This window comes from Pelodiscus sinensis, chromosome Z, assembly GCF_052426305.1.
Source record: "Pelodiscus sinensis isolate ZL-2025 chromosome Z, ASM5242630v1, whole genome shotgun sequence".
Classification (NCBI taxonomy): domain Eukaryota; kingdom Metazoa; phylum Chordata; order Testudines; family Trionychidae; genus Pelodiscus; species Pelodiscus sinensis.
In genome coordinates this window covers 23,178,101-23,202,802 of record NC_143085.1, presented here as the reverse complement: position 1 = coordinate 23,202,802, position 24,702 = coordinate 23,178,101, and the positions used below count along the sequence as shown (strand labels likewise).

Sequence of the window (24,702 nt, the reverse complement as noted above, 5' to 3'; positions counted from 1 at the left end):
CTAGAGCTAGCATCCTAGAGCATCAGTAAACATGAAAATTCATTCTCATCTTTTCCCCTCCTCGTAAAAAGCATTAAAATTTAGTTCCCAAACATGGAGTTATTCAGAGATCACGAAGAAAATATACATTTAGAAGAATTCACAGAAAACTCAGGTAAGACCACACATTTAAAACCTTAGGGCAGGTCACTTCTTCCTGTAGAAAAATATGTAGGAAGAAACCTCAAGGTGGAGTGGAGAAGGTCCTGGATCTTGTAGTTTCGCCCAGATTAGAGGCAGGATTCCCACTATGGAACAGATACTGGGTTTGCAGAAGCCTCTTTGTTGCATCTTCACTCTATCCTCTATGCATTTGTAGTCCTGCTTCCTGTTTGCTTCCACCAGGAGTTGCCTTTGGAAGCTCTCTTAATGGGGTGCTCTGCTCAAGAGAAGAGCTGGCTATGTCACAACAAAACTGCTACAGGAGAAGAGGGTTTTGCAGAGGAAGACATAATGTACAACTGCAAGAAAACTTGTATCTTACGCTGGGTGCAGAATTATTTTTAAAGTCCTGATATTTATAACAGGCTGTCTACATTAAAACTGACTCAACTGACTTTCAAATATCAGAACCTTCTTTCCTAAACATAAGTAGGATGCAATACTGAATATAGTGCAAATTTAATTCACACCAGTACATAATGATCAAAGGGCTTGTCATCAGCTTTTTGCAGACACTGCTGTCAGGGCAGTGTGAAGGGAAAAGATGGCCTAATGTGCATCAGTAAAAAAAAAACCTATTTATTTTCTGTGAGAGACTACTTATATTTAACTTTTCAGAGAGTTAACTAATTTGGCACATTATTCCTTCACTGAGTTAACACATCCTGACATGAAGCATGGGAATAATTGAATTTCTTTTTTAACAAGAAAACCAGGCTTAAACCTTTTCAGAGATGGGAAACTAGCTGGACATTTTTAAGCTAAGTTTTTCTAGGGTGACAGGAGAATTAAATAATATCCAGTTAATTTCATCCATTTCCTGATGTACATTAGGCCAAACTGCATGCAAAAAAAGGCTATTATTGGCATGTTAGTCATGCCTAAGAGCTAAAGGCATTGATCAAGCCCGAGGCGTTGTAAAAGCAGACCTAAAAGATGGTTCCTGCCCCAAACCAATTGCAACCAAAGAAAAAGTAACAAGACAACAGGCAGATGGAGAGCACAAAGAATCGGGGAGATGATACTGATCAGCATGACAGTCCATGGTCTCAGCACATTACCTGCCTTCCCACTTTCTCAGCACATGATGAAGTTAAGAAGGGACTGGACGGTGAGCAATGAGCTAGGTTTGCGTATGTGTATGGAGAGCTTCGCCTAAGTATTTCATTTCAGAGGTAGACCATAGATCTGTGAAACAGGCTGAAATTCATATCCAAATTAACTTTCTTTTGCTACATTCCTGATTCTTTTGTAAAATGGCACTGCACAAGTACCGTGAAATCTTAGAAATAGGGCCGTATTTGATAATGTGATTTGGATATCACTACATCACTTATCATATACACTACTCATACTGCACAAGCTAATGACTCATCCAATACAAAAATAAGACAGGAAAAAATATATATATTGGAAAATGTAAAGTTGCCCCAAGCACTGTCAGTGGTTAATTATGTAATTAAAACAAGCACCTGTAATTTTTTTAAAATAAGAAGAGTTTTCATTAGGTAAGGCATTCAAACTGTCCACATCTCTAATAATAACCACATATGGGCAAAGTTGTCTGGATAGCTGAGGTGGGTGCATAATTGGCTAGATAACCATAGTCAGAGAGTTGTTGTTAACGGTTCTAAATCCTGCTGGAAAGGGATAACAAGTGGAGTTCCTCAAGGGTCTGTTTTGGGACCCGTACTGTTCAATATCTTCATCAATGATGTAGATATTGGGATAGAGAGTACGCTTATTAAGTTTGCAGATGATACCAAACTGGGTGGGGTTGCAACTTCTTTGGAGGATAGGGACATAATTCAAAATGACCTTAGCAAGTTAGAGAAATGGTCAGAGGTAAACAGGATGAGGTTTAATAAAGAGAAATGCAAAGTGCTCCACTTAGGAAGGAACAATCAGTTCCATACATACAAGATGGGAAGCGACTGTCTAGGAAGGAGCATGGCGGAAAGGGATCTAGGGGTCATAGTGGACCACAAGTTGAATATGAGTCAACAGTGTGATGCTGTTGCAAAAAAAGCAAATATGATTCTAGGTTGTATCAACAGGTGTGTTGTAAGCAAAACTCGTGAAGTCATTCTGCCGCTCTACTCTGCACTAGTTAGGCCTCAGCTGGAGTACTGTGTCCAGTTCTGGGCGCCACATTTCAAGAAAGATGTGGAGAAATTGGAAAGGGTACAGAGAAGAGCGACAAGAATGATTAAAGGTTTAGAGAACATGACCTATGAAGCCAGGCTTCATGAACTGGGCTTGTTTAGTTTGGAAAAAAGAAGATTAAGGGGGGACATGATAGCGGTTTTCAAATATCTAAAAGGGTGTCACAAAGAGGAAGGAGAAAATTTGTTCCTCTTGGTTTCTGAGGACAGGACAAGGAGTAATGGGCTTAAAGTGCAGCAGGGGAGGTTTAGATTGGACATTAGGAAAAAATTCCTAACTGTCAGGGTGGTCAAATATTGGAATAAATTGCCAAGGGAGGTGGTGGAATCTCCCTCTCTGGAGATATTTAAGAACAGGTTAAATAGACATCTGTCAGGGATGGTGTAGACGGAGCTTGGTCCTGCCTTGAGGGCGGGGGACTGGACTCGATGACCTCTTGAGGTCCCTTCCAGTCCTATGATTCTATGATTCTATAGTAAACCTATGGAACAGTCAATTATCTGCTTCTTCCTACCAGTCCCCAAATTATGCCTCTTACCTCCCAAAAAACTGTGGAGACTTTTATTGGGGATTTTCTTTCAATGCCTAGCAAATGAGTTGAAAAAGATTAATTAAAACAGACTACAGTGCATGCTGTTAAAGTTCCTCACAAACACTGCAGAAAATTGATACACAATATTGTGAAGGCTTGAGGCAAGGGAAGAAGAAATATAATGAGAGAAGAGTTCTGGGAGAAAGTGAGTAGTCTAACCTTTTAGCTCCACAACATAATGTTTTCTAATGCATCTCCCCCGTCACTGTCCAACAAAGAGTAACTGCAATGGTGAGGGGGAAATGGTAGGACTACTATACATGCAGGCTTGACAAAACTAGATTTTATTAGTAAATATCCATAAATGTTTTATTAGTCAATATCCACTCCACTGACACTAATCAACACATACCAGTATTCAAATTAAGGGAAATGCTGCTTTAGAACTTATTAAGAGTTTGATTTCAGGAAATTTACTGTGCATACTTTGACATGTGATATTGACAACATGGCTAAGTCTACACTAGGAATTTTTTCCCGCAGAAAATATGCTAATGCAAAAAGAAGCAGTGTGGATTTTTGTGTGTGTGCTAAAACCCCATTTTGAGCAAGATACTATGTCCGGACAGGCATAAGGCTCTTGCGCAAAATGGGTTTCTTGCGCAAAAAAAAAAAAAGTCCACATGGCTTCCTTTTGCGCAAAAACCCCTTGCGCAAAAAGAAACAGCAGAAAATATGCTAATGTTGTCGTGACTCATGCTAATGAGTCCCTCATTAGAATATATTCTGCCAAAAAAACACAGTGTAGATGTAGTCTAGGTGTTTTAACCATTATAAAGTTTAATGTTTTGAATCTCAACATTAAATAAATAGTCAGACTCGCCACTTTTCTTATCCTCATACCAGTTTCCTGCAACTATGAAAGTTTAAATTGATAAATATAGATTTAAAAAAAAAACAGATATTGTCAGCTATGATTCTATATTATAAAAATAATATTCTGCAAAGATGGGATGTGTGTATGTGGCTGAGTGTATTTACATGCATGCATGAATGTGCACCAGGTAATTTATTGCATATTGGTTAAAAATAGGTCAGAACAAAGCAAGTCGACATACACTCAGCTTCCACTGTACCAGGACTGCATTATCATGAATCTCCCTGTTCAGGATCAGACACTTTAATATCACTAAATTCTGCTCTTTCCTCACAAGCCTCTGGTCTGAAGTCCTTGTTAATATTTTGAAGACTCCACCTCTTTAGCCACCCCAAATTTTGCCTTTGTCTCTTCCAAGCGAAAAATGTCACTGCTGAGGTCACATTCCTTTCTTACTCCGGAGACAATGTCCCCACTGTTGAAAGTCGCTCGGGGCATTTCTAAACTTCAAAGGGAACACATAACTCACTCTGAATGGCTTCTAATATAAGCGTGTTCTGTATACATTTTGCTAAAGTACAATAATTTGGTAAGAAATATTCCCCAGGATGCAATTAGGCAGAGAGATGGAATAAATAAGTTTGGGGAGAATGAAATTTACCTGGACCACCAGAGCTCTGATTCTAAGCATTACTTCACTGACTGTGATCTGAGCTTGCAAAGCAAACTACGAATAAATTCCCTTTAAGGTACTAGTGGGAATCTTTGCTGTCTCTTGTGAAAGCCCCCAAACTCCCTCTTGCCTTCACATGCTACTCAGAGTAAAATGTGGCCTATATGCTGTAAAATGTGGCCTATATGCTGAACTTCACCATAGGGTGTGGAGAGGGATCACCTTCAGAAATCTGTTGACTACAATGAAGAAGGCTGGGATGCAGTGAAATCAATCCCTTCTATGTCTGGCCAAGCCAGGCCAGGATTTAGGAAAAACAAGGTCTTGTCTTGTACCAAAGACATGGTAGGACCATAAATGTGTAATGTGAAGGATGCACTACTAGATGCTGTACCACTTGTTAGCACTGGGGAACTCCTTGTACTTAAGTAGCTGCTCTAACCTGAGTCCCTACAGGTTGTAGAGTAACTGGCTACTAGCAGTACCCTGGCATCCCCAGCTCCTAGACTGCAAAAGAATGAGGCACATAAAAGGTTATCTGCTCATACTTCAGAGTTGCCAACTTTCCTGACCAAACAGACTGGATGTCATTGCCTACAGCAACCCTATGCGGAAACCCTGCAGCAACTGAGCTACAAGCAGGTGACAGTGATGGCACAGAGCAGGGAATATAAGCTTCCGCAGAACTAGACATTTTTCCTTATAGAGACACATTTGTAAAGGAAAAACGTGACCTAGAAAATCATCCCAAACACTGCCTTTTCTCTGGCTTTTGAGGGTTCAGGGGATCCAAATCCCCCATAGCATGTAGTAAAATCAGACTCAGTGGTTTGTGATACACAAAAATACTTTAGGATCTTTAAGCAACTAAAAAACTAATTACTGTCAACAAGCTAAACCTCGTGATTATTCAATTAAACCCGCTTTCTCCATAGACATTAAGAAAGCATTGTTTGCTTATGCATTACTAAGCAATCTTTCAATGAAATGTTTGTGTATTGAGACAATGGAGCCACATGACAAAAGGGCTGGGAATAATTCCCAATGATGAAAATACTGAAAACCACTTATCTTATAAAACAAGGCGCAATCACTGAACCTCCTTCACTCAGACCTATCTGCATAAACTGAACATTAGGTTCAGAAGTATTTCCTAGGAACTATGAATCATATGAAAGAAAGTGTGCAAAAGGAAACCACTAACAGATAAACTTCTGTGTTAAAAGATCATCCCAAAGTGTTATGTAGAGCCAGCTGGAACTAGAACTGAATAAGGCAAGCATCTTAATCATTAAGTGCTCACTGAACTCCACGTGCACCTCGCTGCTCCAGCTTTATTAGAAGACCTCTCTTTTTAAGTGGCCAGTTTTGATGGCTATTTAAACCAGGCTACAAAAACAAGAGTCCATAGTTTCCTTCTTAGCTAGTGAACTAAGCTTGCTGATTCACTCATCCCCACCTATCTCCCAACAAAGTTGAGATGATATTCACCACTTCCACAATCTTTATACTCACACTCACAAAGGCTTAGGGCTTGAAGCCAAGAGTCTAAAATATTCTCTCAATCCACTCGGACTTGATCCCACCAGATCATGATTGAAGTGAGCTGGTAAGAATCAAGCTGGTAAAATTACTCTTTTTTTTAAACAATAGCTTAGAACGGGTGGGGAGCCTCAGGCCCAGGGGCCACATGCGGTCCCTGGATTGCCTGGATCTGCCCCCTGAGGCTCAGGGTTCCCCCTCCTAGCACTGGGAAGCTTGTGCCTACTGAGGGACTGGAGCACACAAAATCTACTAGCCTGGGCCCCACGATGCTCTGGTTTGTGAGAGGAATGTGGGGAGTGTCTGTCTCCTTCTCAATCATGGGCCACATCAGTGAGTTTGGTTTGGGGATTTTTAGGAGGAGGCTTCTCATTTGTGTGTGGCCCTCAACTGATTTTTCTGTGGGTTGGCAGCCCCCAACTCAAAAAATGTTCATCACCTAGAAAAAGGAGAAAAGTCAAGAGATTTGCTTTTGGAGAAAGCTCAGCAGTCCTTTATCTCATTCCTTAGGGCTTTTTTTCTCTTACTGGGAGATCGGTGCTGTGGAGGTCAGTTTTCCAGGGTTCGATTTAGCAAGTCAGGTAAGGACTCACTAAATTGATGGCTGATGGCATCCCCATAGATCCAGTACTCCACCAGGTCATGAGGAGTAAGGTAAGTGAATGGGAAAATTTCTTCTGTTGACCTCTTGCAGTGGGGATACAGTGGAAACTCAACCTAAGTTATGTCATCTCCACCTATGCTATTTATTTAGCTGGAGTTGCTTATTTTAGGTTGAATTTCTCCCCTAGTGTAGACTTAGCCTTAGAAAGTGAGCCTCAGGAAATCTCAAACATTAGCTAAGCAGCAGACTACAAAAAGTGACATCAAGATTTAAAATCTGGTATGTGAAAACAGTTCATCATCCCACTGGCCACCAGCTCGCTTTCCAGGTAAAGATAAGGCATTGGTTTAAAAAAAATTCCAGACAATAGAAGCATCCCAAATAAGAGTCATTTATAAACTGAAACATTAGAAGGCTTTTGTCTAGAAGCTAAGGAGCTGCTATGAGCCATCTCTGTTTTTAATATTTTAATATTTACTTAGCATCTTTACTGATAAGATGTTGATGCCCTCTCATGATTTTACTGGAGCCAAATTTGATGAAAAAGGGCACTTAAAAACAGAGAAATAAATATTACAGATTTGAAGGAAGATCTTAAAATAACTGATTGAATTGGTGAATGAAAACTGCTTCAAAGAAGGAGTGATAGGGGCTTATTCTCTGAGCTATGGCAGGAATAGTCATGCCAAAATAAGTTAACAGCTGATTATCCTATCTCCAACAAGAGACTATATAAAAAACTTCAGTGGAAGAAATAAAATGACACTTACAAGGAGGAGAGATTTGTGTAGCACTACAGTTCGTGAGAAATATCTTCCTTCAACTAATAAGCAGCTTATGACCTGTGTATCAAGCCTTTTATTTTTGTTCTAATACATACATATATGTAACCTGCTTTAATTTTAGTAAATTACTTGCCTCTACAATATCTCAGAGTAATGAATACCAAAGTCAATGGTATGTTGCATTAAAAAATACTTCCTTAGAATTCCCAAAACAATATTTTCAAACACCCAAATATTCAGCTCACCCGGTCTGTAAAATGATGGGCTTTGCATCATGCAAGGCAAAAAGACCAAGCACAAGGGATCAGATTCCAAAGTCAAAGGGCTCTCCCACTGAAAACCCTGTCCACTATCCTCTTCCGTTTAACTTAGGAGTAATTTGCAACTCATAGTGATAGGAATTGCAACAGTAAAGAGCCAGTTACGCAGACAGAGGTTCAGTGTGTAGCACATTTCTTTCCACATTTATTGCATAAGACACAAGCTATGGCATGTTCCATAGACTGCAGCAGCTGTTTGGCCTTTGTTTTTATCCTTAGCTAGAGTACATGGTCAAATTTTCTTTAGATAGACCCCATGAATTCTTCATGTTGTTTTACCATCTCCTTATCTACGTCTATACCCAACTAAGAGCAAAGTTTTGTGACTCTGCTCTGAATTTGACTCTCTAGTTTCTTTCTTGGAAGCCACGGATTAGAGATGTGTTCACAACCATTCAAAACACAAGAAAAAAAGGTGGGAGAGAGAGAAATGTGTATCTGACAAGGAAGTAAGCATTTACAAGAAGGGCTGGAGCTCAAATGGTAAAAGAGGGCTACACGGGAGAAGTCACAGAGGAGAGATTTCCAGAAGAGCAGTTTTGTTGGTTATAACATCTTTAGTAAATGAAGCATTACAAATTACTTTTATTTTTAAATGTCAGTCCACTATATGGCAGACTTCTTCCTTAATATGAGGCTTTGGGAAATTCAGCTGTGAGAAAGTGTTTCATTTATGGAGGAATACATGAGACTGGAGAAGTCATAAACTGGAGGGAAAGTGTGTGGTTTATTTTATTTAGACTTCAGTTTTTTTATCTTTGGAATAAACCCCATAAAGAATAAATGCTGCATTATTCTGATTAAATAGTTGTAATAAGTCCAAAATAGATTATTTTGGCCATAACATCGGACATGGGGAACATGGCTGGTACAATTAAACTTCTTTAATTCAGCAACCCTGTTCACATCTCTGCTCCAGAGCCTGCACCCAGCACTTAAACTCCCTCCCAGAGCCTGACCCCCCCCCCCCGTACATCCCAATTCCTTACCCCAGTCCAGATCCCTCACACCCTATTGCACCCCAACCTCTCACTGGGGCTGGGGCTGGCTCTGCCGGCTCCCAGCTCCCAATTCTGCAGGAACAGCACGTGCCTGCAGGGCGTCCAGTGTCCAGGCAGTCAGAGGGTGTTCTGAACACTGGAGCAGCCTCTGCCTGCAGGGAGCCTGGGCTCACTGAGGACAGGGGCTGCTCCGGACAACAGCCACCCCTGGCAGGCCCGCTGCAGGGCTAGAGCAGCTCTCTGCCTGTAGCAGGTGAGGAGATGCTCCAGTTACCAGTTAACTGGAACCAGTAAGCACTACCAGTTTACAGTGATACTTGCTGGTTAACCAGTTACCCGGTTAACCTTTCATATGCCTATTATTGAGCTGCGAAGTGAGCTCTGAAAAAGAGAAGGAAAGCAATAAATGAATCCCATTATCCTCTTTTGGAATCTTTTTTCCCCCTGAATATTACTAGAATACACATTATCTGAGGCCTCTTGGTCCTAAAAACTCCTCTCTACTAAGCATGTTAGGTATCAAGTAATTCACTAATTGAATAGTCCATGCACTTTTGCATCGACTATTCGATTAGTTGATAGGGTGGTGCTGCCCCTTTGAAAAGCCATGGCAATCTTGCACTATTTAACTTTCAAAGTGTATATATTGTATTTGCAATTGATTTTAGATTACTAGTCTTCTCTGTTACTGTTGACTATGCTAATAGTTAATTTTCCATTCATTTATCAAAAAATGTCAAATAGAAAACAACCTTTTTATTTCTATTCAAAATTATAATCGGTTAGAGAAGGATAATGAGGAATATTCTCTAGAAAATCTTATTAGTTAGCTTTGTGTGTCTGACATGCTGTTCTAAGGATGCACAAGCATGTTCTTCTTGATTATGGGGTTACAGCACTTTTTCCTGTTCCTCTTTCCTACTTCTCCTGTTCTTCTACACCATCCTTTCATATCTGGCCATACTTCCAGTTCAGCCTCTGCATGTCATGACAGCTTCCTCTAATAAGTACAGGCAGTCCCCGGGTTACGTACAAGATAGGGACTGTAGGTTTGTTCTTAAGTTGAATCTGTATGTAAGTCGGAACTGGCGTCCAGATTCAGACACTGCTGAAACTGACCGCCAGTTCTGACTTACATACAGAATCAACTTAAGAACCCCAGGCGTCCCCAAGTCAGCTGCTGCTGAAACTGATCAGCAGCTGATTCCAGGAAGCCCGGGGCAGAGCAACTCTGCCTGGGGCTTCCTGTAGTCAGCGCTGGTCAGTTTCAGCAGAAGCTGACTTGGGGACGCCTGGGGCAGAGCAGCTGGGGTGCTACTGGACCAACCCAGCAGCACCCCATCTGCTCTGCCCCAGACGTCCTGATTCAGCCGCTGCTGAAACTGACCAGCAGCGGCTGAATCAGGACCTGGGGCAGAGCAGCTGGGGTGCTGCTGGGTTGGTCCAGTAGTGCCCAGAGCGGGCGCTGCAGGACCAATCGGCAGCGCCCCAACTGCTCTGCCCCAGAGTCCAAAACAAAAGCCTGGTCTGCTGCGGGGGGGGGGGGAGCACACTAGCTGCGCCCCCCCCCCCCAGCAGACCAGGGACACGGGGAGCAGAGCCGCAGCGGCAGCGGGGTGCCGCGCCTCTGAGGCTTTGCTCTGGCAAAGCCTCTGAGGCGCGGGAACCCCCGCGGCTGCGGCTTCAGTCAGGGTGCCTGTGGTCTGCTGGGGACCGTCCCCAGCAGACCACAGGCACCCTGACTGAAGCCGCAGCCGCGGGAGGGTCCCGCGCCTCTGAGGCTTTGCCAGAGCAAAGCCTCAGAGGCGCGGGGAACCGCCGCTGCTGCCGCTCCAGTCTGGGTGCCTGTGGTCTGCTGGGGACGGTCCCCAGCAGACCACAGGCACCCGGACTGAAGCCGCAGCCGCGGGGGGGTCCCGCGCCTCTGAGGCTTTGCCAGAGCAAAGCCTCAGAGGCGCGGGACCCCCCCGCGGCTGCGGCTTCAGTCCGGGTGCCTGTGGTCTGCTGGGGACCGTCCCCAGCAGACCACAGGCACCGGGTCTCATGCGGCAGCAGCGGGGGTTCCCGCGCTTCTGAGGCTTTGCTCTGGCAAAGCCTCAGAAGCGCAGGAACCCGCCCGCTGCTGCCGCTTGGGTCCCGGTGCCTGTGGTCTGCTGGGGACGGTCCCCAGCAGACCACAGGCACCGGCACCCAAGTGGCAGCAGCAGCGGTTCCCGCGCTTCCGAGGCTTTGCTCTGGCAAAGCCTCAGAAGCGCGGGAACCCGCCCGGTGCCCCTGGTCTGCTGGAGACGGTCTCCAGCAGACCAGGGGCACCAGAGCAGCTTACGAACGGGGCTTTCTCGCCCCGACTTCCGGGGCGAGAAAGCTCCGTTCGTAAGTGCGGATCCGACGTAAGTCGGATCCGCGTAAGTCGGGGACTGCCTGTATTAGCAAAGTGTCCAACATACTAAATGAACCATACTTACACCTTCAGCAGGAATTGCATGAGTAGAAAATCCTGTAACTTGCCAGTGGAAGCTAGATATGTGGTATTTCATTTTTGTCTAAATCACTGTGCATACAGCTACTAACTGTTGTCCCTCCAAGTTCTTCACACAGTACATAAAGACACTTACTCTTTGGACTCTCTCTCTTTGCGAAGCACTTGAAGCAGTAAAATGAAGACATTTGTGACCCTCTCAGAGTTCACCAGGGTTAAAGAAGTAAAGTCAACATAAGACTTAGGAAGTCCTCCCAAGTCCTGCCTACTGCGTCAATAAATCAGATCACTTCAAATCCTTTCCTTGCAGCAACTTTCCACCCACCTCCATCTGACCCTCTCTCTGGTCTCCCCACAGTGCTTCAGTTCGATGCTTTTGCACCTTAAGTTTGCAGTCCTTTTTTTCTGCACTGCTCCCATCCTTCCTTGAGTCCTCTGCTCTATACTTGAGCCTCTCCCACTGCGGGGTTTTGCTGCTTTTTCCTCCCTGCTTTCCCCTGCTCCTTTGCACTTCAAAGGGGCTAAGAACTACCCAGTGATTTAACTAGCCTTGTTAGGTAATGAAGCAGCATACACAATTCATGCCGCCGGACCAACCGCCTTCCACGCAGCCCCAGCCACCCTCCACATTGTCTCTCTCACACACACACACACACACACACACACACACACACACACACACACACACACACACACACACACACACACACACACACACACACACACACACACACACACACACACACACACACACACACACACACACACACACACACACACACACCATCAACATAATTAATTTGCTGGCTATATTTGCAGGGAGTGGCCAAGAATGCATGCTCATGCTGGAGCCAGTTCATTTGGCTCCCTGGCTCCCCTCCCCTTGCCTGTTGTGGTACCTGGGCTTCTGGTGCGAGGGGGGGGGGGGGAGTTAAGGGAAGGGTGGAGAGTTACAATCCAACTTAATAGGGAACTTTGCACAGGAAACAGCAGCTACTTTGGCACTGGCTGCTGCACTGCTGCTGCTGCTCAGCTGCTGCTGCCGCCCAGGGGATGTCACATATCAGGCTCCTGTTCCTCTCCCTCCTTCTGACACGTTCCCATATCCCATTCCTTTCCCCATCCCACCTGCCTTCCTCTATGCCCTGTCTTTTCCCCTTACACTACTCCCTGGCTCCTCCATCTGCTCATTGGTGTACAGGAAACCAACAGGCAATAGAACCCACAAATTGGCCTCTGGCTTCAGCTACCTGGAGCTCAGCAGGAAAGCTGTTCAATCCCGCCCTCTCCTTCACTCCCACAAGCTGACACATGCCAGAGGTGGGAGGGAAAGGTGCAGTGTGGGAAGGGACTTCCCTTCTCTCCTCCAGGCAGGCCAAGCAAAGCAAGCCCAGCAGGACAGCTTCGTGCTTGAAGAAATCAGCAGCGCAGCAAATGGCATGAGATCCCATGTAACCACTCCCCTTCTTGTACTTTGTACTGTTTTAGAAGCCTCAGGGCCAGCTGCTCCATGTGGCACCAGCCCTGGCCACCTAATGAGCTCCCTTCATGTAATGCCCCCAAAACTATGACCAGTGTGGGAGCAGGTCACAGAAGAGGCTGCATCTGGAAGAGCAGCAAAACAATATCCATTGAATAAGTCTTGGAAGACAGGCAAAATAGGGACAGCCTCACTACAGCCTGGCTCCATCGACAGCATACTGGGGCAGCCACTGGAACAGGTACTCACCACGCCACTCACCTTCCAGCAGGAAATGAGTGCTGCTGTGTGGCTCTGCAAAGGAAATGGGCAGGCAGATGTAATGATTTGCTGCAATCCAGCCTATTTTAAGGAAAATATTTTAACAGATGGGTTGCTTTGAAGATCAAAGAAAGGGAGTTTTACATTTCACACACATACATTGATTTATTTCACCTGTATTTCTAATAGGCTTCAGAACAGAACAGAAGATGCATTTAGTTGCCCATAGCAGCAAATCCACAGGGGAAATGCTCACTCTTGTCTAATACAAAGTATCAGGGAAAAAAGTTCTGATATAATTTAAAATGTTCTTTTAGTAGAAACCAAGTCAACAGCCCTTTCAAACAAAGATTCTGCATCAGGGTCTGCTGTACAACAGTATAAAATGCAATAATTAAATTCAAGTCAATGTTTTCCTCATTCCAGTTCCAAGCAGTGTTGAGATGCATACTCATCGGATTACATTCTTGAACTGGGTATATGTTCTTTGCTCTGTTTTGCAATAATAATCAATAAATAAACTCTCAGGGCTCTTCTTAGCAGAGTTGCAAGTGCAAAATATGTATCTGTGGATCAAACTGACAAAATATATACCGGAAAAGATGACTGGTTTTACTCTTCACATTACAGTCTACTGGTCTATGAGCCCAGCAAATAACAATTCTTATTTTGACATTAAACTTGATTAAATGCAAATTACTGTCAAATCAGAGCAGACTATTTTTCAGTAGTCTCATGAGCCATGAATTTACAATTCATTTCCTTATTTCTTTTTTGTTTTTCTTCTCCCTGCTACATCCCCCTTGAGTAAGTGAAGTTCTGCATCTCTTTAGCTTGTGTCCCATGTTGATTCCATGGGGATCCTGGCCAAGTCCCTTGTGAAATGAGCTTTGGTTTTCAGTCATGGTAAATGGCAAGTGCTACTGCATGGCTCAAGGTGGCGTAGCACATCATTCAGCAGTGTTTGTGGAGCTGTCAGTTTTCTATTCCCCACAAGACCCGAAAGGAAATACAAACAGTAAATTAGCTTGCAGCACAAGAGAAGGTATCCCTTCTTGCTCACAGGAAAGTCGTGTTGGTTTCAAGTAGGTGGCGGTACATCTGACTTCCACTCAAATATGAAGTTTAATTTTCCTTTTCCATTACATGCATTTTTTATTTGCCCCATAATTTTCAACTTGTTCTCTTGGTGCCAACGGTCAGCTGGCAATATCTAATCTGCTACAGGATAATATTCAGGGTAATGAACAGTTTGGGCTTTATCCAATGAGTGACTATGAGTCAGGTCTCCTGAAGCTTGCTGGGACTCCTAGGCTTTTGCAGCAGCCAGCTTAATATTCAGGGTAATGAAGAGTCTGGGCTTTATCCAGTGAGTGACTATGAGTCAGGTCTCCTGAAGCTTGCTGGGACGCTTGACTCTGACATTCCCACAGTTCTCTGGTGGTTCACTAAGATGTAATTTATATTCATTATTGATCCTCATCTGCTAAATTGAAAGCCTTTTTTCTTCTTCTTTCAGTGAACACTAAATAAAAGCTGGGGGGTGGAGGGGGCCTTGAAGGGATAGCAATACAAATAGAATTCTCCACATTAAGAGTTAGAGAGGCAGGCAGATTTTCAACATCACCAAAGACCCAAAATTAGCTTCCTCTGCAGCCAATGGCAAAACTCCCATTGAGATCAGAGATAGCACAAATCAAGCAGCAAGTCTTTGCAAAACCCATTTTGAAATGTATGGTTGGCTTGTGCAACCAGAGCTAAATGATTTTTCAGTTCAGTGGCTAAACCAAAACATTCAGAATAATTTGGTTTGTTTCAAACTGAAAGTAAATGTTTCCAGTTTCTCTCAACAAAATTCAAAAACTCCCCAAATTGTATTCAATTCCAGAAAAACATTTAAAAATGTTCATTTTCAATTGACATTCTTGTTTCAAAAATGGTGATTTGAAGTAACATTGTCCAAACAGTTTATGTCAAATTTCTGAATATTTTGTTTTCAGGGGGAGTTTTTTGGCTAAAATTATTAGGCATATCTGCCTAGAATTTGTGAATAATTTCCATGCATTGCCCAGTTCTACTTATGGGAAATATTAGCTCAAGTTTTCCAGCATTATTAATCAAACATTGTTGGCAGAAAAATCTTGTTTGTAACTCTGAGTTCACTGAAGAACTCAGTTCATCTATTTTTATTTCTATTCCAGATATTCGCCTCTTCCTTTATTTTATCTCCTTTCTACTCACTGTTTCAATGTTTTGTAAAGGGAAATCTTCAGGTTTTTCACCTTGTCAAAAAGCTGCAGCCAGGCACCCTGCCAGTAAAAGCTCAATGCTGGATCAACATTCCCTTCAAACCATCTGAGCACATTCTTAGTCTTTCCAGACTGCGAAAATACGTCTGACACACAGGCTGTGTTTACAATGTGCTTTTCTCTTAAAAATTACCACTGTAGCACTGCCAGCAGTGTAGCACTATCCTTGTGAGACAGAGTGTTTTTATCCCTATGTCAGTTGACCCTCTTTTAGCACATGTAGATGATATGGTAAAAACAACAGGAAAGGCATTTGTAAACTAGAGTTGCACACTTCCAACCACTGGAATAGTAGCACCAGTGTCCATTCCAAACACTGTTTCTAAGACCATCTTCTTTGCTCATCACTCCAACAGGATCACATCGCAGCCCTTTTTGCATCCTTCCTGTGGCTTCCTTTTTGTACCCCATCAGACACAAGGTCCTTGGCTTTAAAGACTATGGAAGGTCCTTCACCGTTTACTCCCACCCCCTTTATCAGTCCTAATGTCTTTTCTTGCTGTTGGCCCTCATCTTAGTTCTGCAAGCGATGGTCCATTTGCCTTATCACTTCTCACTCAAGCACATGCCTGCTTTCTCTCACACTGCCATCTTTACATTGAAAAAGCTCCCTGGCAAAATTCCTTATCAAAGGCTCTTTCTGCTGCAATGTCCACACTATTGCTACCAGCTGGCACTGGTTGGGCATGTGATGAGCAGTGGCTTCTCTTTTCCTGATCAACTCTATTTTGTTATTCATGATTAAGTGTCCATTCAACTCTTCTCCACTGTTTGTATGATGAGCTCCCTGGAGAGAAGCTGCCTTTCTTAGATTTCAGTACTGTATCTAGTACAATAAGGCCTGATCCTTGACTGAAGCCCGTAGCCATCAAAGAAATAAACAAGTCAGGGAAATTTTAAGAAAAGGCTCAGTGAAGAGAACAACATGATTGTTTATGTTTAGACCCCTCGTTTGTCTCTATCTTGAGAAAAACTGGAAGCTGTTAATTAAGACTTTCATCTTCAGTATAGCCATAATTTACATTGTATTATACAGATGCAAATTACAATGCTGTGAGAAGGGAACATTATAAGAATAGAGCAAAGGATGCATGAAGATTCATAATTCAATTTGCAATTAACATGAATAGCCAGATTCTGACAAAATACATAAGTAAGAGTATTATAATTTGGCCCCAGTGCCTCAACCTATTAAAGACACACTGAAATAAACCACGTATGGAGAACATTCAAACTAATTCTGCTTATAGTGAATCAGACTACATACAGACATGCTTTAAAATCTACAGTGTGATAGGGTACAAATCCTAATTATTGGAAAAAGAAATTATTTGTTGATTGAATTATTTAATGGACGCAGTGCAACCCATACTATTACAATAACCATCCAAACAGAAGTGTGACAGTGCCCTTCCCACACTGGAACATCCCAGACTGAAAGGACTAAATCTGTGATTAGAAATAAAGAGAATATGTTAAAGTTCAATAGGGATGAATCTGCAACTTGAAAACCAATGTCTCTCTAAATAAACAGCTGGAGCCTAGACACTGGCTGCATAAGCTTCCCCCACAAAATTCAGCCTCAATTTGGAGGGATCTCATTGGGGGTGAGAGGTTACATTAACCTCTATGTCTCTCTCAGTCCTTAATAACTCTAGTAAGACTTCATCAGTCATAGCTTTTTTTTGGGAGGGTGGGGGAGGTGGGTGCTGTGCTGAGGACACCTGTCCCTAAGGAACTGGACTGACACCCACTAGTTCAGTTCAGGTCACTATATTAGAAACAGCATTCAGCTGGCAGTAACTTTCCATCACAGGCTTAGAGTTTGACCACATGACAATCTCTACATCACTGCTGTCAGCTAAGAGAAGTACTTCAATTCTTCACCAACAAAGCTTGATTTTCCTCATATCAACTTCATCTCCTATTCAATTACTATGTTCTCAAATCACTTGAACAGCAATTTCTAAAATCATAAATGCAGCTAGAACTTATTTTAGGTCCCCTCCCTTTTGGTTTGATGACTCCCTGAAGATGGTAACTTCATTATTTATTTATTTCATTATATTCCAAGACCATCAAGGAGGGGAAATAGTAATGAAAGTCATTTTATCCAAGGCATCTATTTAGCAAAGCACTTAAGCACAACTTATCCTATGTCTATTGTACAAAGCTCTTCAGCGTAGAATCCAGAGGGTTGGAAGAGACCTCAAGAAGTCATTGAGTCCAACACCTTGCTAAAAGCAGGACCAATCTCAGCTAAATCATCCTAGCCAGGCTTTGTCAAGCTGGGACTTAAAAAAACCTCTAGGGATGGAGATTCCGCCACCTCCCTAGGTAACCCATTCCAGTGCTTCACCACCCTCCTAGTGAAATAATTTTTCCTAATATCCAACCTAGACCTCCCCCACTGTAACTTGAGACCATTGATTTTTGTTCTGCTATCCGTCACAACAGTCTCTCTCTATGGAATCCCCCTTCAGATAGTTGAAGCATATGTTTATGTTCATGTGACTTCAAGCTCATGTTTAAATATTTTGCTGCATAGGAATGGACTTACCTGTGCTTGAAATAAAGCATGTCCTTAATTGTTTTACTTAACTGGGATGCTATGCAAGCACCAGAATCATTTGAGAAAGCATATTACTTCAAGCATTCTATTTCAGTCTCTTATATTTCAAGTGAAGAATACAGGAATTAGGTACCAGGTTACCAGACTTTATTACATGAGCCATACCTTTAGGACCTGCTCTAAGTTCTCCAGCTTGGCTTGGAGCTGGTGTTTCTCCTTCACAGCCAAATCTCGTTCTTTGGTCACTATGGTGAGGGTTTCTCTAAGCCGAACATAGTCTGATTTCACCTAAAAATATATATAAAAAATAAAATAAAAAGGAAGAATGAGAGATAAAGTGCTCTCAATAAAGACAGTTTACCAAGAGAAAAGCACATCTAACACCATTTGCTTGGCCAATTCTGCCCAAGGCTATTACAGGGGTAAAGGAAAAATACAAATCAGAAAATAAGAGATATGAAACAAAAAACAAAAATTGAAACCAGGTAAGGGGTTAAATGTGAGTGAAAAAAGGAAACAGTACAAGAAGGAAATCATGTGAGTATCATAATGAGAATACCACTCTCACTTAGCTACAAACAGTCTGACAATCAAAATGTCATAAGTTAAAAACTATAGGGAAAAAACGAATACAGTACATATAACAGTAAACATGCAAAATAGATAAAGATAATTCAGTTCAAATAGTTTTGTTTCACTTCACTCCACCCCGCACCTCTTGTCTATATGCAGTTTATCTAGGTTCTAATCCTGCACAGAGATCTATTAGTGTAGGCTTCTGCTGATACAGTGTTACTCCAGGCAGATGTGGGGAGCTGTTTTAGACCATGCAGCTGTTTGCAGGATCAGAACCCCCAACTGAGGCACTGGCCTTGCAAACATCAGTGCATGAAAGTAACTTTATTAATGAAGATATTTCCATAGATTTTAATAAGGCCACTTGTGTGACTAAAGAGACACACATGCGTAAGTGTCAGCTGTGTCAAGGCTTGTATCTGAATAGCTCCTACCACATTGGTGTTATAGATATAAAAGCAACATCATATGATTCTTCCTCCTCTCCTCCTCAGAGATGTGAATATAAACAGATCCCATGTGTACCACTTCAGATTTAATCTTCTGACTTCATCAGGTCAGCCTGTTCTAAACTAATAATAAGCATAACCAACAGAGCAGAGTTAAAATTTATAATCAAATTATTTTCCATTCTGAAGGAAAAGAAATATTCACATGCACACAGTGAAAACTGTATTTTCCCTAAAAATCTTTGCACTTGTCCTACATCCAAGTAAGACGATGTCTGGAGGTTAAGTTATTCAGCAAATAAGGCTTAACTTCCTAATTACTTTACCCAGTTAGCTTAACCTTTCAGTACAAGTAACTCAGTACAAAAATAGAGGATTTTTATCTACAGATAATATGGAGACTATGCAATATACATTACATATATACATTGTATATTTAGAAAATAATATATTCCATTTATATTCTATGAACCCATTCTCTTTCTTGATCTTTTGAGCCATATCCTCAGGTAGTATAAACTGATTTGAGACCTATACTGGCCCTTTACATTGTTCAGGTTTAAGCACAAACTACGAGTCCAGTAATGTAACAATTACAGAGTATAGCACATCAGAAATTGATACTTTCAGAACAAACCACCACGAAGAATATTAACAATTTAAATCCACTACCAATAAATACATAAATTAAATATATAACATTTACATAATCTTGATGAACACAAATCTTCACAATGCTACTTGCAGGCAAACAAACAAAGTAAAGACCATACCATTTTAAGCTCAATATCGATCTGGATAACATCTGTTTTCTTTGTCCGGTTGACAATCAGAGATGTAACAGTGAAAGCAGGATTAGCAAATGCATGATTGGGGTGAGGAAAGGAAAGGCAGCACAATAATTATAGGGGAAAAATGTCAGCTCCAATCTTGGGTCAAAGTTAGTCTTTCCTTTCCAACACAGCTATCGGGGTGGTAAGTTCTCAGTTTGCTTAGTAAAGATGCATTTTTTAAAATCCAAAACCATTAAACAACCACCTATGGGCATATCTGTTCAGAGAAAATCCTGGAAAACCATATTTGGGAGGCTTCTTTCACCTTTCCAATTTACCGTCTGGCTTTGGTTTGTTAACTTATGAATTTCACAATGATTCAAATAGATAGAATTTAAACTTTTCTGTATAATCCTGCTATTTGTCTTTTCAGAGGGATTTTTGGAGTGCAATGGACTGGAAAAGAGAAAGAACAAATATTTGTCTTCCAGGATAACTAATACAACTATCATCATCCTCAGGGAATTTTTTTCTTTAGGTATATTTTATTTTCCCTTTCCATTCAAAACTATTTCAGTGGATATCCAGAAGCTATTAACTTCCTGCATATTTGGCATTGTCTTTCATGCATCATATCTTTTGATGTACATTGTAAATAAATAACATGGTGGGAAAAGGGAGGTGATGAAATATTGCCATCAACAATGCAAGTGTGTTATTGTCTGTGATTCTCAGTTAATTCTCTAAGGATGGATGAACAACAAAAGTTTTGAGCAAGCTACAAAAAGGGATTTACACTTTAGCATGAAAAAAGTAATTATTTAATTGTGATAACTAAAAATACTGGGTTTGAATAAAGACTATGCCAAGGACATTTAAAAACACACATCAGATAAAGATTTAAAAAAAAAAGAACCAAAACTTGAGGAATGTCTAAGGATGAAAAGAGAGAGACAGATATCAGAGGAGGGAGAGAAGGAGAAAGTATGGATGGATGCTTAAAGGTTTAGGAGATGTGAGGAAAGGGGTGCATCTACCCTGCACTAAGGAGCAGGGAGTAGCCCTGGCCCAGGTAACGGAAAATGCCTCACCCCGCAGTCCTGCTGGGCATGCTCCTAGGGAAGTCAGGGTATAAAGCCCAGGGAGCCAATCAGTCGGGGCTGTCCTCAGGAGGGGAAGGAGTTCAAGCCAGAGCTCCTGAAAAAGCCCCTGCAGCAGCAGCAGCAGCCACCACACCTAGGGTTGCCAGATGGTTACAACAAATACTGGACACACTTGACATGACATCACAATCGACATTCCATCTTATTTAGAAAATACCGGACATTTATATTTTCTCAATTTGTTTCCCAAACAGAAAGCTCAAATACTGGACTGTGCGGTTCAAAACCAGACACCTGGCAACCCTATCACCGCTCCCTGGTACTTTGGGAGGCTTACCCGTGGACTAGGCCTCTAGGACATAGTGACTCAGAGAGAGGGGAGTGTGTTTGTGATTAGGCTGGAAGGCCGTATATACCCTGATAATGGGAACTGTACTTTGGGACTAGTCCTGCAGGGCTATGTATTCCCTGATAGAGGGGGCTGTGTTTTCAATTAGGCCAGAAGGCAGTATATACCCTGATAAAGTAACATTAACTACAAACTGAGTCTATGAGACAGGTTGGCCCTGAGAAAAGGAAGCCCTACTACCCTAGATTTTGAGGACTTCAAGATTGAGGGGGCTTGTCCCTCAACACATGGGGAAAAAGCTATTATGAGTAGGAATTTTGGAAAAGACATCATGATAAATGGTGTCTGAGAGTACAGAAAGAAGATTTAGTCAGAATGTCTTTAGTGGGAAGGACATGAGGGGAGACCAAAGAGAGAAAAAGACTTGGGGCAGGTTGTAGGTAAATCTGAAGTAAAGGTAAAAATAAAGAACTGGGAGATATGGTATGGGGGAAATGGAGGAAACAGAGGAAAGAGAATTGGAAAAATAAAGCAGAAGTGGAAATACAATGACAAAAGGTTGGGGCAGAACAAAGAAATACAAGGAATGGCATTGAGATAAAAGAGAGAATGAAAGCAAAAGAACAGTCAGAGAAGGCAGAAAAAATTGGGAAAACACACAGGGTATCTCTACACATCAAAGTTAATTCAAAATAATAGCCATTATTTCAAATTAACTTTCCTAATGTCTACACAGGCAAACTGCTATTTTGAAATAAAATCGAAATAGCGGGGCACTTATTTTAAATTTGGTAAACCTCATTCTACGAGGAATAACACCAAATTTGAAATAGCTAATTCGAAATACGCGCTGTGTAGATGCTTATTTCGAATTAGGGGGCCTCCAGCCCTTCCCAGTTTCCCCTGGTGGCCACTCTGGGCCAAACCAGGAAAACTCCTCTCCTCCCCTCCCCTCCCCGGAGCCCGTAAAGGGGTAGACTCTGGCCATAGTACATGGCCTGCTACAGGCCTGCCAGCACAGAGCCAGCAGTCACTGACCCTCACCCAGTGGCCCCAGTATGAGCCGGGCAGCCAGTGCCAGCCAGCTGTCCCGTGCCCAGTCCCCCAGCTCCCAGGAGCCAGCCAGGGGCCAGAGACGGTGGGCACTCTCCTGGACTAGTGGGGAGATCATGGACCTCATTGAGGTTTGGGGAGAGGCCTCCAATGTCCATTATCTCTTCACTAGATGGAGGAACACCACCGTGTACAGCCGCATAGCTGCCACCATGGTCACCAAAGGCCACATGCGCACCCAAGAGCATGAAGATTAAGGAGCTGCGACAGGCATATGCCAGCGCCACTCAGGGCAGCTCCTCAACAGGGGCAGACATCTGCCCCTATTTTGACGCCCTGGACTGCATCATGGGGGGTGGGATGGTCCGTGCCACCCCAGAGGGCACCGACCCGGGAACAGAGAGCCCTGACCAGGGTGCAGAGGTGGAGCCGCAGGAGCTGCCACGGAGGGTGCCATGCTGACAGGGCCCCCGAGCTCTCCCAGCAGTGGAGTCACCAGAGTCGTCTGGGGAGGCCACACCAGGTGAGTGCCATCAATGTCCCTTTCCTGGGGGAAGACGGGGATGGGCACGGGGAGGGAGACCAGGATCCGTGCACATGAGCCTTGCTTTCCATGGATCACGCAGCAACCTATGCACGTGCAAGCACATGCAGTTCCACCCCTGGGCAGGTGGCTCCAGCTGCCTGCCACACAGGGGCTGTGGCCCAATAGCCAAACACGTGTGTGAAGAGACCTGAAATGCTCCTGACCCCGGGGTGGGACACAGCAGGACGCCCTCCCTTCACAAGCCCCCTCTACACAGTGGCAGGAGACATCTCCCCCTCACCTTGGCCACACTATACACAGCACAGGGGCATAGGTGCGGTCTCGGGGCAGCTTCCACTCCCGGGGATAGCCGGACATTCCACCCATGGCCTCTGTGCAAGCACAGCGGCTGTGACGGTACAGGGCACAGTCATTCTCACCTCACAAAGGGGGGCTGGGCTTCACCCATTGTGTCCCCAGGGAGAACTGACCACTTCTTTTCTTTCTCCACAGCTGCACCACCCCACCCAGGACATCCTCCCACACCCGAGGTCTCAGCAGGGCCACCCTAACACTTCAGGGGTACCAACAGCAGCACCTGGGGCCCATGCAAGCCCTGCACCGCACCTCAGAGCACTGGGTGCAGGATGACCAGGAGTTCCGGTGGGAGCTGCTTGCCCAGGGTCATGCCATCTGCGAACACCTGCAGACCCTGGTGCAGAGTGTACCGCCTCATGCCGCTCCAGCACCTGCTGCCTCTCCAGCTCCTGCTCCCACTCTTTTCCCCTCCTGCCTCTCCCTCCTCAACCTCCACACCCTCCTCAACCTCCATCTCAACCTCCACACCCTCCTCCCCATCCCCCCAGAGAAGCCGAGGCCCCCACACCTACTGTGCTGGGAGACAGTTGGTCCAGCGAGACCCTTACCCCTGAGTCTTTAGCTTCCCCTCCTCCTTCTTCCCGTTGCTTCTCCCTTCCAGCTCTCTTCTCCGTTTTCTCCCCTCCCCTCTCTCACTCTCTCTCCTCTTCTCTCCCGGCTCCTTTCCCCAGTCTCCCCATAGTTTCATCCCCCCACCCAAGTTGTGTTAAATAAAGAGAATTTACATTTTTGAAAATGTGTATTTTATTTGACATCAGGAAGGGGGGCTAGGGAGGGGTACATATAAGGACATGAAGGAGGAATGAGGTACAAGCCCCCAGTGGTGCAGACCAGAGAGACCCTGAGTGCTCCTCAGGGTGGAAGCTCTCCCGCAGGGCCTCCTGGATACTGACAGCCCCCCAATGGGCGTCCTGGATGGCAGCCTGCAGCAAGTGCAGCCAGGCTGATAGCAACGCGTCCATGAGATGCAACTCTGGCTCCAAGTTGTAGAGTGCTGTGGTGTCCCGAGTGAGGGCAACCAGAGCACTCCGAGACACAAATGCTTTGCTGTCCCTCATTGAGGCAGGCAAGCAAGCAGGGACACCTGAGAACCAGCTGCCCAGGAAGGGCGGGGTGTCCCTTTAAGCACAGGCCTCAGATAGCCTCATGCAACAGCCACATACAGATACTCCTGACCTGATGCCTTGACTGACCTGGTTCCGGCTGGCCTTAAATCCGAATCAGTGTTCACTCAGTGTGGACGCGCTATTTCAAAATAGAAAAAGGCTATTTCGAAATGCATTTTGTGTGTAGACGCGTTATTTTGAAAGAACTTATTTTGAATTAACTATTTCGAAATAAGGTATTTCGAATTAACGCTGTAGTGTAGACATACAAGGAATAGGGAAACACACCATTCTTTAAGGCTAAGCAATTTTATTTTGATTTATTCATGCTATTATATGTTCTCAGCTGCGGTCCATATGGAATGAAGGGGACATGAAAGGTGATTCACAGGAGAGGCACATTCCAACCATGTAAGAAATGTGATATGTATGATTTCTTATAGATAAGAATCTAACTCTGGTAACAAAAGTGAACGTTAATTATAGTTAGATGGGAGGAAATATTTGAAGGACCTGGGAAACATGGTTTTATATACTGGAGGGAAGCAGGAACACAGAATGGCAGGAGGAGTTTGGTGACACTGACA

The 24,702-nt window shown here is 43.6% G+C and overlaps 1 protein-coding gene across 8 annotated transcripts in view; it reads right to left on the bottom strand.

Annotated features, from left to right (window-relative positions):
* Window positions 1–24,702, bottom strand: part of RIMBP2 (RIMS binding protein 2) — a 494,858-nt gene that overhangs the window by 123,775 nt on the left and 346,381 nt on the right. For 7 of the 8 annotated variants that reach the window (XM_089775164.1, XM_089775165.1, XM_089775167.1 and 4 more), the window contains one exon: window positions 17,968–18,090. In XM_089775164.1, coding sequence (XP_089631290.1) covers window positions 17,968–18,090 — 123 coding nt within the window. Of the gene's footprint in view, window positions 1–17,967; window positions 18,091–20,691; window positions 21,071–24,702 lie in introns of those variants that run through there. The other variant, XM_089775166.1, reaches the window with a different exon arrangement.